The following is an 18,235-nucleotide window of genomic DNA, read 5'->3' on the forward strand; positions in this document are numbered from 1 at the left end:
GAGACGGGGTTTCACCATGTTGACCAGGATGGTCTCGATCTCTTGACCTCGTGATCCACCCGCCTCGGCCTCCCAAAGTGCTGGGATTACAGGCTTGAGCCACTTTGTTTTGTTTTGTTTTGTTTTAGAGGGAGTCTCCAGTCTTGCTCTCTTGCCCAGGCTGGAGTGCAGTGGTGCAATCTTGGCGTACTTCAATCTCCATCTCCCAGGAACAAGTTATTCTCCTGCCTGTGCCTCCTTTGGATTACAGGCGCCCGTCACCACACCCAGCTAGTTTTTGTATTTTCAGTAGAGATGAGATTTCACCATGTTGGCCAGGCTGGTGTCAAACTCCTGACCTCAAGTGATCCTCCCGCCTCGGCCTCCCAAAGTGCTGGGATTACAGGCATGAGCCACCATGCCTGGCACCATTCTTTGTTTTAAATTTCTTTCTGAGAGGCCTGGAGGAAGTCTGCCATAGACCAAACCTAACATTCCTTTCTGCTGATCCCATCTTTCTTTTTTTTTTTCTTTTTTTTTTTTTTAGCCTGTTCTGTTCAAACCACTATGTCTGTTTTTTTTTTTTTTGTTTTTTTTTTTTTTTTTTTTTTTGGAGACAGGATCTTGCCATGTTACCAGGCTGGTCTTGAAATCCTGGCCTCAATTTGCTCTCCTGCCTCAGCCTTTCAAAGTGCTGAGGTTACAGTCATGAGCACCATGCCTGGCCTGCTGATCCCATCTTTAGACAAATCTCCCCTTCCTTAATCAGTGTGCAAATCAGAAAATCTTTGGATTTACCTATAGCCTGTAAGCCCCCACTTCAAGATATCCCACCTTTTTAGGCCAAACCAGTATATGGCTTCCATGTGCTGATTTATGCCTTTGCCTGTAACCTCTGCTTTGCCACCATACGTGTAAGCCATTGGGGAGTTTAGGTCTTAAGCATGAGCTCCTGATTCTGTTTGCTTGTTGCCCTGTAAATAAACACCCTCCTTTCTCCCACTGTAAAATCCCAGTGTGGGTGAGAGACTTTACTGCATTGGGTGAAAGACCCCAGTTTGGTTTAGTAACAATAGCCTTCATCCTGTACACACCCCATGCTCAAGCCATACTGAACCCCTTCCATTGCTCCTCACTTTCACATTTCCATATGCTCTACTGCACTACTTCCTCTGCATGGAACACTCTCCTTCCAACGCCCTCCTATTATGGACTGAATTGTGTCCCTAAAATTCCTGTGTTGAAATCCTAACCCACGATGTGACTGTGTTTGGACATAGGGCCTTTAAAGAGGTAATGAAACTTAAATGAAGTCATGAGGGTGAGACCTTAATCCATAGGCCTGTTGTCCTTATAAGAAGAGGAAAAGAAACCAGAGAAAGCTCCTTTGGCCACACAGAGGAAAGGTCCAGTGAGGACACAGGGAGAAGGTAGCCATCTACAACGCAGGAGCAGGGGTCTTACCAGAAATCAGCTTTGCGGGCACCCTCATCTTGGACTTCTAGACTCTGGAACAGTGAGAAAATAAACACCTGTGGTTGAAGCTGCCTAGTCTGTAACATTCTATTATGGCAGCCCTAGCCACAGGATAGAATGCAGTCCTAAAACCCTACAAATCTGCTATTCAAGCTGCCCCAGCAAACTGTTCAGTTACAAACTTTTCTGCAGGCGCCTGAAACAAAAACTGGATGAAGTTTCTCTCTAGTCTTGTTTTACATCCTTGAAAGCTAGACCTTGTAACCATGTGGGTGTACTTTCTCCTGCCATCCAGAGGGTGTGAATCTTGAGGTTCCTGTCCTAAAAATTATCTTGAGCAGTTAAAGCCTTTGCAAGCTCAAAATTGGATGCTCTAGGCTCCTTCTCAGAGGAGCAATGGAGACTGTGCAGTACTGCAGCTTAGTAGCTAGGGCTTTGCTATTTCACAGTGGCGGCCTGGGTTTAATTTCTAGCTTTGGGAATGAGTCCTTTCTGGTTTGATATCTATGTGACCTTTGCCATTTATTAATTCTCTTCCCCTCCATGAACAACTTCTGACTCCCTGTCTTGAATTTTCCTTTCTCTGAGCTATGTTTGGAGGTTCTAGATCTAGTAAAAAACACTTACCACCTCTTTGAAAATAGCTCCCACACCTGTGGTTAAAGCATAACCTTAGTTAAGGCTTATTGGTTTCACCTGGGAGGTTACTTTTGGTAAAGTTCAAAAGCCAGAAATATTAGCTGTTTGTCCTGGCTAGAGTCTGGTAATGATATATTTAATTAAAAGTCAGCTTAATTAAAAGTAGAGACATATATAAACAAATGCGAGTCCATGTTTTTTTGCAAAGCAGCAACTAAGCCCACTAATGAAACCCACAATAGGAAGAAACCTTTAAAAAGATAAAGCTGGCTGAGCACGGTGGCTCACGCCTGTTATCCCAGCACTTTGGGAGGCCGAGGTGGGTAGATCACCTGAGGTCAGGAGTTCGAGACCAGCCTGGCCAACATGGTGAAACCCCATCTATGCTAAAACAAAAATTATCTGGGCATGGTGGCACATACCTATAATCCCAGCTACTCAGGAGGCTGGGGCAGAAGAATCGCTTGAACATTGACTTGCATGTGTTTAATAGTCTAAATTTGTTTCACTTTGTTCCTACCTTTGTGCTTTTCTGTGCAGTTACTTTTCTTCTCAGTGCCAAATCATAAGTTTTTCAGACATTTAACATGGCACAGTCAACATGTGTCACCAATGACCATAGCCATTGGAAGTATCATCAGTATCAAGAGCTAAGGCCACGTGTGGCAATGACAGCTTTGCTGGGAGACGGAGGTGGCAGTGAGCCGAGATTGCACTACTGCACTCCAGCCTGGGCAACAAAGCAAGACTCCATCTGACAGTTGGGTTGGGGGGTGCGGGGATAGAGCGGTGTAACATTTGTTACCAAGTTACATGCAAAAATAAAAATACCTATCACCAGCCAAGCAATGCAACTGATGGCAAGAGAAATGACAGATTCCCTCAGAAAATATATATCTCAAAGAAAAAAGGGGCTAGTATAACTAACTCATGAATTACTCAGGATGATCAGGAAAGTACTGTGTTGCAGTTTGAGTCTCCATCTTAGTGTATAAAATAATGGTACAACTTGTAATTTATGACATTCTATATTAAATTCAGTATGGTACATATGTACAACAGATACAACAGATACCCCAAATCTGGAAAAATGGAAAAAAATAGGGGTACTGTATATCCATATGTACCAAAAGGAAAGGATCTCCAAGACAATTTTTAAGTGTAAAAAACAATGCAAACAAAATTGCTCATAGTATTGCCACTATTTTTTTAAAAAGGAAAGTACAGATAGAGAGCCCAGAAATGTTCTTCATCTATGGAAACCTGACAGATCAACAGCTGGCACTGTAATCAGTGAGGAAAGGAGAGACCACTCAATAAATGGTGATGGGACAATTTGGTCTCCATGTAGAAAAAAAAAGGAATTGAATCCGTTACTTGATACAAAATTTACTTTCATATGGATTTCATTTAAATTAAAAGAAAGCAAAACTTTAACAGAATGTTTTTAGAGTAGGAATTCCTTTAACCTGTATGACCTTGGAGTAACAAACTTTAAAACACATAAATTACAAAACAAAGAAAACTTTACATTAAAATTAAGTCCTCTGTTCAAGGTATCAGAAAGTGACAAAGCAAGACAGACAAAAAAGCTAGCCACAGACTGGGAAACTATTTGTAGTACATTTATCCAACATAGGTTTTGGCACAGATTAGAAAGTTATTTGTGATACATATACCAGACAAAGGATTTATAACTAGAATATACAAAGATGCAAAAATTAAAAAGACAAAAGACTTGCAAAGGCACTTCACAAGAGGACTTCTGTAGCTAGTAAACATATGAAAAGGTACTCAACATAATTTATCTTCAGGGAAATTAAACTAAACCGCAAATAACATAAGACTGTTCATCAGACTGAGGAAAATTAGTAAGACAGTATCAGTATTGGCAAGGAAATGAAGCAAATACATATACCACTGATGGGAAAGTAAACCTGTATAAGCACTTTGGGAGTTTAGCAGTGAGACAGCCAGGTGGGAAGGGGTCCCCAGAGAAACTCCAACTGGCCTGTGTACTGGGAGGAGTACATACCGGGATAGAGCCACACAAGTTCACACCCTTTGCAGCAGGGAGGTGCCTGGCCCTTCCTCTTCTTGGGTGGTACCTGGGATTCAATCTGTGAGGTGGGACGCACACTAGCAGGACCCTGGCATTGTGCCAAGGAGGGTCCCTGTTTCCCTTTTTTCCCAATAAATTCCATTATTCTCACCTTTCAAATTGTCTACGAACCTAATATTTTGTGGCCGTGTGTGTGACAAGGACCCTGTCTTTAGCTGAACTAAGAACAAAGTCCTACAACAGCAGTATCTACTGAAGCTTAACATACATAGACCCTGTGACCCAGCAATTCAACTCCTAGGTAAATAACAGGGAAGCAAGTACATATGTCCACCAAAATGTCCATCTGTAGTAAAAGAGAATGTCACAACAGATGTAGGATGGAGGGACATAAAAGAGGAACTGTTATAACCCCCAACATGGTGGACTCTACTGGAGAGGGAAGGGAGGCAAAGGAGCAAGGTACACAAAGGGTTTCAATTGTACCCATCATGCTTTCATCTTAACCATGTGCTGCCGTCCATAGATTTTCACTTTTGTTATTTTATTTGAATTGTATGAGTATAGGCGTGTATTTGTTTTAAAATTTTTGAGTAGTGGCTAATAGGGCAAAGAATCACTGCCAATTTTGTAAAAGAGATAATGTACAAACACATGTAAGTGTGTGTGTGTGTGTGTGTGTGTGTGTGTGTGTATCAATATGTATTTCTGAAAGAGTATAAGAAAAGCTGGCAATAGGAATTGCTTGGAAGGAGGTGAATGGTAGAACCCTGGATTGGAATGAGAGTGTGAGAGTGAAAAGGAAACTTCCCATCTGTTGTATACCTTTGGTTCTGTTTGAATTTTTTTTACCAGATATTTTCTCCACCAAAATGAAACTGGATAGTCCTAAACTTAGAAGCATGGTAATTGAACTTGAGACTTAACTGCCTGTGTATATGTATGTATATGTGCATGTTATATGATACACATGTTATAAAATATACAATATATAAAATCTGGTTAAATACATCAAATATGGTTGAGAGCAAGAAAGCTGATAGCTCATAAAAAAAAAATGTAAAGATGAAAGGAGACATATTAGAATGAGATGGGAAAGAACTTAGTTGCCCCTATCAGAGCTATGTTTCCACTCCCACTTCTTTGCAGCAGTGACGACCATCAATATGCACTAATTTAGTGGGTTTGTATTATGGAAGTCTGACCCCCTGCCAGACACCGGGCTCTGTGAAAGCAAGAAGATAGATTTTACTTAGCACAGTATCCCTAGACCTAGCGCAGGTACTGACACGTAAGAGATGTTGCAGGATGGAGGTTAGGAGCATTCAAGCTCTTATTTCACCTCTTTGGACCTTACTTCCACAACCCTAAAATACTGCAGCAGCACCTGCTCACAAGATTGTTATCAGGCTGGGTGCAGTGGCTCATGCCCATAATCCCAGCACTTTGGGAGGCCAAGGCGGGCGGATTACCTGAGGTCAGGAGTTCAAGACAGGACCAAAAAAATTTTTTAAAAATCACACAACTGACAGAGTTGAGCTTACAGTTATTCTATGAAGACAATGACAGGACAGACCCATCATAAAAATAAGTAACATAAAAAGACAAGCAAAAGCTAATCATCTCTGATGAAAGAATCCCAATGAACCTGAAGCTACTGGCACCTGTCTTCCAGCCAGTAGTTCACATATCAAACGTTGCCACCGTGAAAATCTAACGCATGATTATTACCAACATGAATTGTGTAACATCTGTGGGGGGGCAGAAATATTTAAATCCATGTACTTTATTGGATGTTATTTGTATCATGATCCTGTCTGAATCACAAGTGATGCCTTCTTCTGCCTACACTGCTAATTAGAAAATGATAGTTGATATAAATATACCAACCTAATATAAATAATGTTGACTCCCCAAATGGTATTCATTATTTTCTTCAATTGTTATGTTACAACTTAGGAAGCAGATTTTTAAAAATTATTGATTTTGAGGTCCAAAGTATGATCAAGCATATAAGTTGATAGAGTGTATAGTGAAAGAGAAACTTGGCAGGGCTTTTGTGCTAAGGTTCTTGAATGTGGGCAGGCATCAGAATCACTCTCCAGATCTACTCAGAGTCTCTGGGGATTGGATTCCACATGTGTATTTTAAATAACACCTCGGAAATTCCAACACAAAAAGTTAAGAACTCTCTAATAGTGAGAATGATCATGACTACAAGGTGGACCTGATTTAAGATCTTGCCTAACTGTAGATTATAGGATTCTGGCAATCTAAATAATTTACTAAATCATGGAATTAGACATATAGCTGTTCCTCGACTTATGATGGGGTTCCACCTCAATAAACTCATCATAAGTTGAAAATATCCTTAAGGTGAAAATGCATTTAATACACCTAACCTACCAAACATCCATCATAGTTCTGCCTATCCTATTTTAAATGTGCTCAGAACAGTTACATTAACCTATGGTTGGGCAGAATCATCTAAAACTGTATTATTTTTAATAAAGTATTGAATATCTCATCTAATTTATTGAATACTAAGAGTAAAACAAAACAGGGTGGTATATGTACTCAAAGGACAGTTTCTACCAAATTCATATTGCTTTCATACCATCACAGAGTCAAAAAAATCCAAAGTAGGACCATTGTAAGTTGGGGCCCAGCTGTATTAGAAAACTAGATCAAGAGGAAGAAGAGAGAGATGTTAAAAAAAAAAAAAAGAAAGAAAGAAAGAAAAAGAAAACTAGATCAATCTTTCATGAACATTGACACAAAAATTCTTAAAATATTAGCAAACTGAATATAGCAAGATAAAAAATGGATTATTCACAATGATCAAGTAGGATTTTGCTTAGGAAAGTAAGGTTGATTTAATATCCAAAAATAAGTTGATACAATTCATTCATTAATAATATAATAAAGTACAAAGCCACATAATATGTCAAAAGATTCAAAAAAGTTGACAAAATCCAACATCCATTCATGACAAAAACTGTCAACAAACTAGGAATAGGAGTATCAGATCTTAGCCTGAAAAAGTATCTCAGAATAACTGGAAGATAGTGCTTTGAGATCAGTAAAAATGTTTCAACCAACTTTTAAAAAGTACTTCTTCCTATGATAAAGTTAAAAAAAAATTAAAGGAAAAATCAAACACCACATGTTCTCACTTATAAGTCGGGGCTAAACAATGAGAACATGTGGACACATGCGGGGGAGCAGCATACACTAGGACCTGTTGGGAGGGGCGGGAGGAGGGTGAGCATCAGGAAGAATAGCTAATGGATGCTCAGCTTAATACCTAGGTGATGGGTTGCTCTGTGCAGCAAACCACCCTGGCACACATTTACCTATATAACAAACCTGCACATGTACCCTGGAAATTAAAAGTTGGAAAAAAAATTCAATTATCTTAAAATGTCAAAAAACTTATAGAAGTAGATGACTTTTTAAATTGTTCCAATTCTTTAAAACTTGTCAGAGAGACTGAAATTCATTATCTACATCCTTAAAAGGTTTTCTAAAGGCACCAAGTATACCAAAGAAAACACTTTGGTATTTATTCCAGAGCCCTATGTATCTCCCTACGTTTCCCATTCATACTGCCTAGTAGAAAATCTGTAACCTCACAACACTTAGTAGAGAACAGAATGGCTAGACTATAGCAAAAGCACTCTGACTCTCTTATTCCAAACATCTTCGTATGTTCCCACTCTCTTTACCTGCCAGCTAAATTCCATCTTCTTCTGTCAATTATCCTTCAATATCACCCACTCTCAAAGGTCACAGCTGCCTACCAGATACCAGAGACAAGTGACAGAGTCTTCATATAAAATACTTGTCCACTCAAAAGGCCTTGGACCCTCCAGGCATGCCTAATACATACTTTTGTTCACAAGGGAACCCAACGAATAGACTGTGGCCCACCAGGAAATCATAAGGTCATTTATTTAAACCTACCATCCCAGCTCTTCAATTTCCTTCCCTAACTCCCACTGTGAACTTTATTTTCACAATTTTTCTATGTGGGAAGAGGACCATCCATTCCCACTTCATACCAAGTAATCCCAAGACTTCAGGAAAATGAAAAGTAGCAACTCTCCCTCCCCCAAATTTTAAAACCATTTCTACCTGAGAAATGCTGCCACAATGGGAGACACTGCACTTGTAAACTGAGAAAATAATGACTAGTCTTAAGCAGGCAAGGCAAGCAGCACCACGTTTACTCATTTATGTGCTGTTTATGGCTGCTTTAGTACTAAAATGGCAGAATTTAAGAATCCTTTCCAGTCAGGTGACATGGCTCACCCCTGTAATTCCAGCACTTTTGGAGGCTGAAGTGGGAAGATTGCTAGAGGCCAGGAGTTTGAGACCAGTCTGGACAATAGAGACCTCATCTCTACAAAAAATTTAAAAATTAGCTAAGCATGGTGGCACATGCCTGTAGTCCTAGCTACTTGGGAAGCTGAGGCAGGAGGATCACTTAAGTCCAGGAGATCAAGGCTGTAGTCAGCTGTGATCACCTCACTGCACCCCAGCCTAAGCAACAGAGCGAGACCTTGTCTCAAAAAAAAAAAAAAATCATTTCCTACCTAAGGTCACAGAGATATTTTGTATTTCTTAATAAATGTCATAGTATTTTGTTGCATTTAAGTACATAATTCAATTATAATTGATTTTGGGGTATGGTAAGAGGTAGGTATCTAATTTCTTAATAGAAACTATATGGCCACAAAGCCAAAAAATATTTACTGTCTGCCTCTTTACAGAAAATGTTTGCTACACCTAATCTTGACAATGAGAAGGAAAAAGTCATTAATGATACTACTGGAGGGCTACTGCAAACTATACGCTATTAAGTTTCAAACAACAATAAACAATGACTTGCCCACCAAACTACCCCAAAATAAGGAATCGGTTTGCACCTCAGTTCCAATGAATGTAGGACGAATATACAGACTAGCAGATGTTGAATAAGGGACCCATTCTTGATCCAGTTTCACAAGCTGTTGAATACACTCTAAGAGCTCTTCTTTGTCAAATACCTGAAAGAAGGAAAAACATAATAAATGACAGAATTTGCTCCCAATGTGGCAATAATAAATGATCCTCACTGAAGCATTTAGACTTTAACTTTTTTTGTTAAAAAAAGTAGTAATAATCCCAACACCAAGAAATAAGAAATGTTTGAGGTGATGGATATCCTAATTATCCTAATTTTTATGTATTTCTTTCTTATTTATCCTAATCATTACACATTGTATGCATGCATTAAAACATTACATGTAATTCATAAATATGGACAATTTGTGGTACCAATTAAAAAACTTTTTTAAGAAATAATAAAACCAAACCATTTTTTTCTGTGATTTTCCCTCCAAAAACTGTGACAGAATGAAGAGCTATCCATATGAGATAAGAAATTAGATCCTTACCTCATACCATACCCCCAAATCAATTCTAACTGCGTGATATACTTAAATGTGACAAAATACTAAGACTTTTATTAAAAAGTACAAAATATCTCAGTGACCATAAGGTAGGAAAGGATTCTTAAGTAGATGTAAAAGACAAATCATAAAGGAAAAAAATGGATAAAATTTGACCCTTTGAAACTTAAAGACTTCTGTTCTTCAAAAGATATGAAAGCAACAAACTGAGTGAAATTATTGGTAGCATGATCAACAAAGGATTTTAACTGGTATATCTGGATATCACCAAAGTCAGTGAAGAGATAGATAACCCAATAGGAAAATGGGCAAAAGCAAAGAGCACTTTATTTCTGAAGGAAAAAAAAAAATTGCATCTACTAGATGGGTGATACTTTGTAAAATAATTTAAATAGTCTCTCCTTACTTGCAAGGCAAAGAAACATACTTTCAGAGATGTGATGGATTACCTAAGGTAGAAATGAGTAATAAGCATCTGAATAAAGCTTATGATGTCGGAATTTGTCTATTTAAATATTAACCTGTAGGGCCAGGCGTGGTGGCTCACGCCTGTAATCACTTTAGGAGGCTGAGGCAGGCAGATCATGAGGTCAGGAGATCGAGACCATCCTGGCTAACACGTTGAAACCCCGTCTCTACTAAAAAATACAGAAAATTAGCCAGGTGTGGTAGCAGGCACCTGTAGTCCCAGCTATTCTGGAGGCTGAAGCAGGAGGATCGCTTGAACCTGGGAGGTGGAGGTTGCAGTGAGCGGAAATTGTGCCACTGCTCTTAAGCCTGAGTGACAGAGCAAGATTCCATCTCGAAATTAAAAAAAAAAAAAATTACCTGTAGCAGCAATCATAGTGTAGTGTTGTAGAAACTTGGACTGCCAATCATATGGGTGAACTTTGTATCACCTGTCTCAGCCCCTGGTATTGCTGTCTAGAGACAGAATTCAGTGAGAAGAGAACTTGACCAGGAATCAAAAAACCTGGCTCTAATTTCTTCCCCTGTCCTTTTGCTCTGTGTGACTTCAGACAAGTCATTTAATTTCTCTGGACTCAAGTTTTCTTCTCTGTACAAAGGCACTAATAAACTGTACAACAAATAACCTTCTTAGCAATGCCTTACTGCTGTGACTACACAGGTAAGGAATGTGAAACCACATAACACAGTTAACAGCAAAATTGACGTCTAACAAATATTACTCCCCTTTTCTTCTGGCCCCAGTTTAAAGATTTTTCCCAGTGATATGGCTGTAATGGGTAGAAGAGTGAACTATGACCTAGTCCAAAGAATTTAGGTTAATTTCCCCTCTGCTTCTATATTATGGCCTTCAAAGGAGGTGGGTGAAATGTGGGTTACAAAAATAGGCAAACGAATGAAGAGCACTTGAATTAGCTGTCCTCAGGCTTCCTGAATGCACAGCTTGGGCTAAATCCCCTGAAGCTGGGTGTGGTGGCTCACATCTGTAATCTCAGCACTTTGGGAGGTTGAGGCAGGCAGAACACTTGAGTCCAGGATTGGAGACCAACCTGGCCAACATGGTAAAATCATGTCTCTACCAAAAATTTAAGAAAAAAAAAAAAAAATTAGCTGGGTGTGGTGGTGTGCACCTGTAATCCCAGCTACTTAGGAAGCTGAGGCACAAGAATCACTTGAACCCGGAAGGTTTTAGTGAGCTGAGATTGCACCACTGCACTACGGGCTGGGTGACAGAGAAAGACTCTGTCTCAAAAAACAAAACAAAACAAAACAAAAACCTAACTCACCTTACAATGATTTCTGCTCTGTAACAAACATTGTGACAGCCATGATTCAATAGCCATGAGAAACCATTTTGATATCTTTTTATCTCAAAACATTACTTAAGATAAAATATCAAAATATTTAAGTTGCTGTATCTTGCTAGCATCTAAAGCAATTACGAAAAATATCCCCAAAATACCTGTACTGCACACCATACTTTCCATTTTCTATATTAATTTCATGTGGTCTTGAACTTTTAGTTTGAGATACATTTTTCTTCCTTATTTTTTCATCTCATGCATATGAATCCCCTACAGACACTGATTTTTAAAAATTGTGGAATTGCCAAATGATATTATTTTCTTGGGTTTTGGGGTATTTTTTTTTTTTGGTTTGTTTTTTGTTTTTTGACAGAGTCTTGCTTTGTCGCCCAGGCTAGAGTACAGTGATGTGATGATCTCGGCTTACTGCAGGCTGCACCTCCCAGGTTCAAGCAATTCTCATGCCTTAGCCACCCAAGTAGCTGAAGTCACATGTGTGTGCCACCAAACCCAGCTAATTTTTGTATTTTTTGCAGAGATGGGGTTTTACCATGTTGGCCAGGCTGGTCTCAAATTCCTGGCTTCAAGTGATCTGCCCACCTCAGCCTCCCAAAGTGCTGGTATTACAGAGTGAACCATTGCACCCTGCCATTTTCTTGTATTTTTACCTAGCTGAAGTAGATCAGAAATAACGTTAACGTTCATATGGTTTGTACTGAATATTTATCTAACTATTCAGAAATGATTTATTTGATGGTCAACACCATGACCCATTACATTAAAAGAAACACAAAACAAACTTCTGCATGTACATACCGGCAGGGTTGCCCTCACAGCAGATCGACACATTCTATCCATGTTGAGGTTTGGCCGAAACAGTCGAATTTTATTATCTACTCCTCGAAATGCCTTCAATCCTTCAAATAACTGGAGATAAAAGAGAAAATATCTTAGACAGTAACTAAAAGAAAACAACCCGTGTTCAAGAGACTGACTTTCCTATGGCCGCTCATCTTATTCATCTCATAAAGTAGTTGATATTGACCTTAACTTGAGATCGGTTAAATCCAGGAAAGCTAACAGTTGACAGGACTAGTCAAAACAACGTGGGGGTGGTGGGGGGAGTTATTTTATCACCAGAATTTGGTAGGAATTCCAAATTCTTCATGGCTTAGCAGGAGTCACACTGCTGAATAACACATTTAGGTGTTATTTAAGGGAGCAGGAAGAAAACACCTAAAATCACACAACACAGGTTGATTCCCTAGGCAATGGAGATTGAAACCAAAGGCCTTGTGGCACCCTGGCCCCCAAAGAGTACCCCCATATTCTTTCGTTTAATCTGGTTCATTTGAACACTGGATATTAGATAATCCAGATGTGACCAGAGCTGGTTCAGTCCCTATATCACAGAAACGAGGCAGCTCAAGACCATTCTATGTTAGGCCATGTCACCTTCCTCAAACAAAGTGCTGTCCTGAACAAACCACTGAGCAGGGATTTGAATAGACTTCAGTAGATATGTACTGATAAATACAGGGAAAAGAGAAAAATCAATAATTTTGGTGGGAAAATTTAACACAGGTTTTCTAAGTAATTTATAGAACAAACAGGCTAAAGCTTAATAATCTGTTTCTTCATAGGAAAGATATGAACAACAGGAACAACAAACTTCCCTAACTGACATAGAGAACTCTCACACAGTCGAGCTGTAGAATTCACATGTTTTCCAACCACAAGATAAGCCAGAAATCAATACCAAAAATGTGACTGGACACTATCCACATTTTGGAAACTCGATCTACCACTAAATAAACCTATAGGTCACAGAAGAAAAATGGAAATTAAAAAATATGTTAAACTGAATGATAACAAAAAGTAAGGCCTTTAAAGATGTGTACCCTAAAAACTTACATAAGAACAAAAGAAATACAAATCATGTATATTATCAGTTTATTAAATACAACAGGACTAAAGCTTCAGTTAAAAGATAAAATTGTTAGATTGGACTGAGCTGACAATATCTGAAACAAAAAGATACAAAAAGGGATCATGCAAATATATATATATTTTTGAGACACGGTTTTTCTGTGTCACCCAGGCTGAATGAAGTGCAGTGGCAAGATCTTGGCTCACTGCAAACTCCACCCCCTGGGTTCAAGCAATCCTCCAAACTCAGCCTCCAGAGTAGCTGGGACTACAGGTGCGCACCACCACACCCAATTATTTTTTTGTATTTTTTGTAGAGACGAGGTTTCGCCATGTTGCCCAGGCTGGTCTCAAACTCCCAGGCTCAAGTGATCTGCCTGCCTCCACCTCCCAAAGTGCTGTAATCACAGGTATGAGCCACTGCACCTGGCTTGCAAATACTTTCTAAAATAAAACTGGCAAGGTTTTATTACTATTTATTTCACTAAATATTGATTTCAACCTGAAAATGAAGTGCCTATTATCAACTTTTCATATCCTTTTATCCACGTTCCCTACGCACAGTTCGCATCTCTCCTCCACTATTTGAAACCTTCACATATTTATCTTAAAAATTACTTTCAGATATTAACAGAAACCACATGTAGTTGCAGCTCTCAAAATGGATTCTAGAATCAATAGGTCTGATGAGTGGAGGAGAAACATGTTCAAAGATATTACTCCTATTTAATTTTGCATTAAAAAATGCAACTATTACTGAACTTAAAAGTCAGGTTGACCATCATGTGATGTCCTACATGTATCAGTATAAGAGGAACATTAATATCTATGAAAAAGCCTGAAATATAAATGAAATAGATGTTTTACCATAGTATTTGGGAAGAAACTCTTTGAAATAAAATCCCTGCCTAATTTTCCATGTAGGAGTTTTAAAAAAGATAGAAAGAAAACAGGCCTTTCTAATGAAGAGCAGCCTGTAAAATCGAACTGCAGGCATAGATACCCGAAGTTGTGTCAATCATGTTCAAGGTGGTAGCTCCATCTTCCCTTCTCTTTGTCAGCCACTGGTACAGTAAGGAGCAGATAAGATGGTGGCAATCAACTGGAAAGCCTATTTGCATAATAAGATTAGGGTGGGGCAACCAGACTTCCTGGTGAGCTAGGTAAACGTCATACCTGATCAAACCAATCTGTGAGCCCTAAGTAAATCAGACACTTCCTCCTCGAACCTGACTATAAAATCCAGCTTATCCACTGCTAGACAGTGTTTTCCACTTGGAGACCCCCTCTCTCTAAAGAGAGAGCAGAGCTGTTTATCCTTCTCTTCTGCCTATTAAACCTCTTCTCCTAAACTCGTGTGATTCCTTGTCCTAGATTTTTCTGGAGCTTAACGACGATCCCAAGGTATATACCCCAGACAACGCAGTCACTTCAGTAATACCTGGCCTGTGAAATCCTAGAACCCAATCTGGCACTCAGAGGAAACCAATGCACCCACCATATCTCCCCATTTATCACTCATGTATATCACAGACCGTAGTTTCCATGAAATGGCCATGCAATATTTCTAGTCCCCCACGCTCTTCCAGAACTCTGACATTCCTCATCAACTAGAGTGCTTTTTCCTTCTTTTGAACTTGGGCAGGCCTTTGCAACCATCGTGACTGATAAGAGTAAGGCAGAAATAATACTGCATGGTTGTGGTATATAGAATGGTTTTTATCTAGAGTTCCTGGCTGGTAACTCCTGTAGCCCTTGTTACAGTCTTTTGTTATAATGCTGGGTGTGTTAGGCCTCAAGGGCAGAAAGCAGAATCTCTCTGACTTTCTCCTGCCCTCCTTTCTGATTGTGAGTTTTAAGAGCTTCTCCAAAGGCACTGGGTGGCTCATGCCTGTAGTCCTAGTGTGATATTGTGCTGGCCTAGAGCCAGAACCAGAGCAAAACTATTTTATCAAATGCAAAACTGTTTTTAGATAAGTTGAAATGGCTGCCCCATTCTCCTCACAATAACTACTGTCCTTGGCCTCTGTAAATAGAACTGCTAGTTTGTTCTGCAAAACTATGTAAAGCTGCTTACCTTTTCTTATCAGTAACTGCTAAAATCTGTGACTTCTATCACCACCCAGATGATGTGTAAACAAATGTATATCTTGACTTCTGTAAACCACTGAGGTAACAAACAGAATGACAAAAGTCCCCTAGACCTTGGAATGTCCGGAGACCCCCGCCCTTGTCTCCACCCAGGAGGTGAATCACAGAATCCCCTAGCCCTTGAAATGTCCGAAACCTTTTCATCCCCATCCCCGCCCCTCACCCCCACTCCCAAGGTGGTTTTTCGGGTATAAAAAATCGTGGCACCCTCCTTTTGCCACCACAGGTTGGAGGGACGTGAGTCCTCTGTGGTCGCCAGCATAATAAATGACCCTGCAATCTGGCATACTTTTGTCTTGGTGATAACTTTTTACGCTCGGTCCAATACAACACTAGCACTTTGGTAGGCAGAGGTGGAAGGCTCACTTGGGCCCAGGAATTCAATACCACCCTAGGTAACATAGCAAGACCCCATCTTATATTTTTAAAATAATGAAATGAAATAAAAGACCCTCTGTAGTGAGGGTCCTGCCTCATACCCCAGGGGAAGGAATATTGACGGGAAGCTTCCATAAAAACCCAGAAGAATGAGTTCAGTGAGCTTCCAGATAGCAGAACAACATATGCAGGTTCTTTGAGGGTGGCACACCCAGGGATGGCATGGAAGCCCTGCACTTCATCCCTTGATACCTCACCCTACACATCACTTCATCTGTATACTTTGCAATATCCTTTATTAAAAACCACTAACCCTAAGTGATTCCCTGAGTTTTGTGAGCTGCTCCAGTAAATTAATTAAACCAGAAGAGGGGGTCATGGGAACTCTAAGTTGATGCCAGTTAATCAGACGTTTCAGAGGCAAGGACTTGTGACTGATATCTGGGCCTGGTGGGGTTGGTGGGGGTCTTGAGGAATTAGCCCTCAACCCAATGGGATCTGACACTATTTCCAGATGGATAATGTCAGAGGCATGTGAACCAGAACGACTCCATCCTGAATAGGGGCTGGGTAAAATAAGCCTGGGACCTACTGGGCTGCATTCCCAGGAGGTTAGTATTCTAGGTCACAGAATGAGATAGGAGATTCGCACAAGATGCAGGTCACAAAGACCCCACTGATAAAACAGGAAGTGGTAAAGAAGCCAGCCAAAACCCACCAAATCCCATATGGCAAATAAAGTAATCTCTGGTCATCCTCATTGCTCATTATAAGCTAATTATAATGCATTCGCATGCTAACAGACACTCCCATCAGTGCCATGACAATTTACAGAGGCCATGGCAATGATGGGAAGTTACCCTACATGGTCCAAAAAGGGGAGGAACCATCAGTTCCAGGAACTGCCCACCTCTTTCCTGGAAAATTTATGAATATTCTTCCCCTTCTTTAGCATATGATCAAGAAATAATCATTAAAATAGCCAACCAGCAGCCCTCCGAGCTACTCTATCTATGAAGTAGCCATTCTTTTGTTTCTTTACTTTCTTAATAAATTTACTTTATGGACTTGCCCCAAATTCTTTCTTGTGCAAGATCCAAGAACCCCCTCATAGGGTCTGGATTGGGACCCCTTTCCCGTAACAAGTGTGGGAATTGAATTGGAGGACACCCAGCTGGCGTTCGCTGCTTGGTTGTGGGGAGAAGTCCCCACACCTTTGGTCACAGAAGCCTCCTATGTTGACTGTTGTGGTGGTGGTATGAGAGAAGACGAAAAACTCAGTTGGAGAATTTTTCCTGAAAGAGTAATTTTGAGGCTAGGGAGTAAACAGCAATAGAGCTTCCATCTGGGCTCAGTCAGCTGAGACACACAGATTTGGGGCCCTAGGTCAGCACAAAAGAAGGCTGCCTACTCTGCGACCACCATGCTGAGGAGATCACAGAGAGAACAAATAATGCTGGAAGAGCCCTCAACTCCTTGAGTTTTGCAGCCCAGATGGCAATGAAAGTGACTTCCAGTTGTCCTCACTGTTCATTATACACAAATTATAAAGCATTAGCATGCTAAGAGACATTCCCACAGCACCATGTGAGCTAAGAAGCCTGTGAGCTGACTCTAACCCCAGCCACCAACAGCAACCGTGTCAAACCCCAGGCAAAAACCACCTAGCCATCCTAGTCAACCCTAGAAACATGAAAAATCATTTAAAAATGAGGCTTGTCATTTTAAGCTGTTTTGTTGCACAGTGATAATTATGCAATACACAATCCAGTTATAAATGCAAAACATTTACTTATATTGGAAGCAGAAGACTAATAATAGAAGATTTTGGTTTTTAACAAAGGGTAACAGTAATTTGAAAGTCTTTTTTGAAACTGCCCTAATCACAAAATATCCAAATTGGCAAAACTAATCAAACTAGCATTCCAACTCACTTAATAGATGTCCAAAGAGTTTTTTTGTTTTTGTTTTTAAACAGAGTGAGGGTCTCACCATGTTGCAGCCCAGTAGGTCTCAGCCTTATCTTACCCAGCCCCTATTCAGGATGGAGTCAGTCTGGTTTGAATGACTCTGATATTATGTAAGTGGAAATAGCATCAGATCCCATGGGTCGAGGGTTCATTTCCCAAGAACCCATCTTCCCCAAGCTGCTAAAATTACAAGTGTGAACCACCCCACCCAGCCTTCAAAGAGTTTTCAAAAACCAGTGACCACCAAGATCTTTTTTTAACTTTCAAAAATGACATTAAATCCTTCCTCATTTACTTCCCATAGGCCAGCAATTCTCAAAATGTGGTCCCTGGAGCAGCAAAATTAACATGACCTGGAAATTTGTTAGAAATCAGAAACTCTGGGGGTGTAGCCACATGATTCTGATGCATGTTAACTTTTGA

The 18,235-nt window shown here is 40.0% G+C and overlaps 1 protein-coding gene across 3 annotated transcripts in view; it reads right to left on the reverse strand.

The window, feature by feature from the left end:
• BCAT1 (branched chain amino acid transaminase 1) overlaps positions 1-18,235 on the reverse strand; it is a 111,228-nt gene that overhangs the window by 40,638 nt on the left and 52,355 nt on the right. For all 3 annotated transcript variants that reach the window (XM_017522994.2, XM_017522992.2, XM_017522995.2), the window contains exons 4-5: positions 12,201-12,311; positions 9,088-9,207 (exon numbers count right to left, since the gene is read on the reverse strand). In XM_017522994.2, coding sequence (XP_017378483.1) covers positions 9,088-9,207; positions 12,201-12,311 — 231 coding nt within the window. The remainder of the gene's footprint in view (positions 1-9,087; positions 9,208-12,200; positions 12,312-18,235) is intronic.

Source organism: Cebus imitator, unplaced genomic scaffold, assembly GCF_001604975.1.
Source record: "Cebus imitator isolate Cc_AM_T3 unplaced genomic scaffold, Cebus_imitator-1.0 Scaffold25, whole genome shotgun sequence".
Taxonomy (NCBI): domain Eukaryota; kingdom Metazoa; phylum Chordata; class Mammalia; order Primates; family Cebidae; genus Cebus; species Cebus imitator.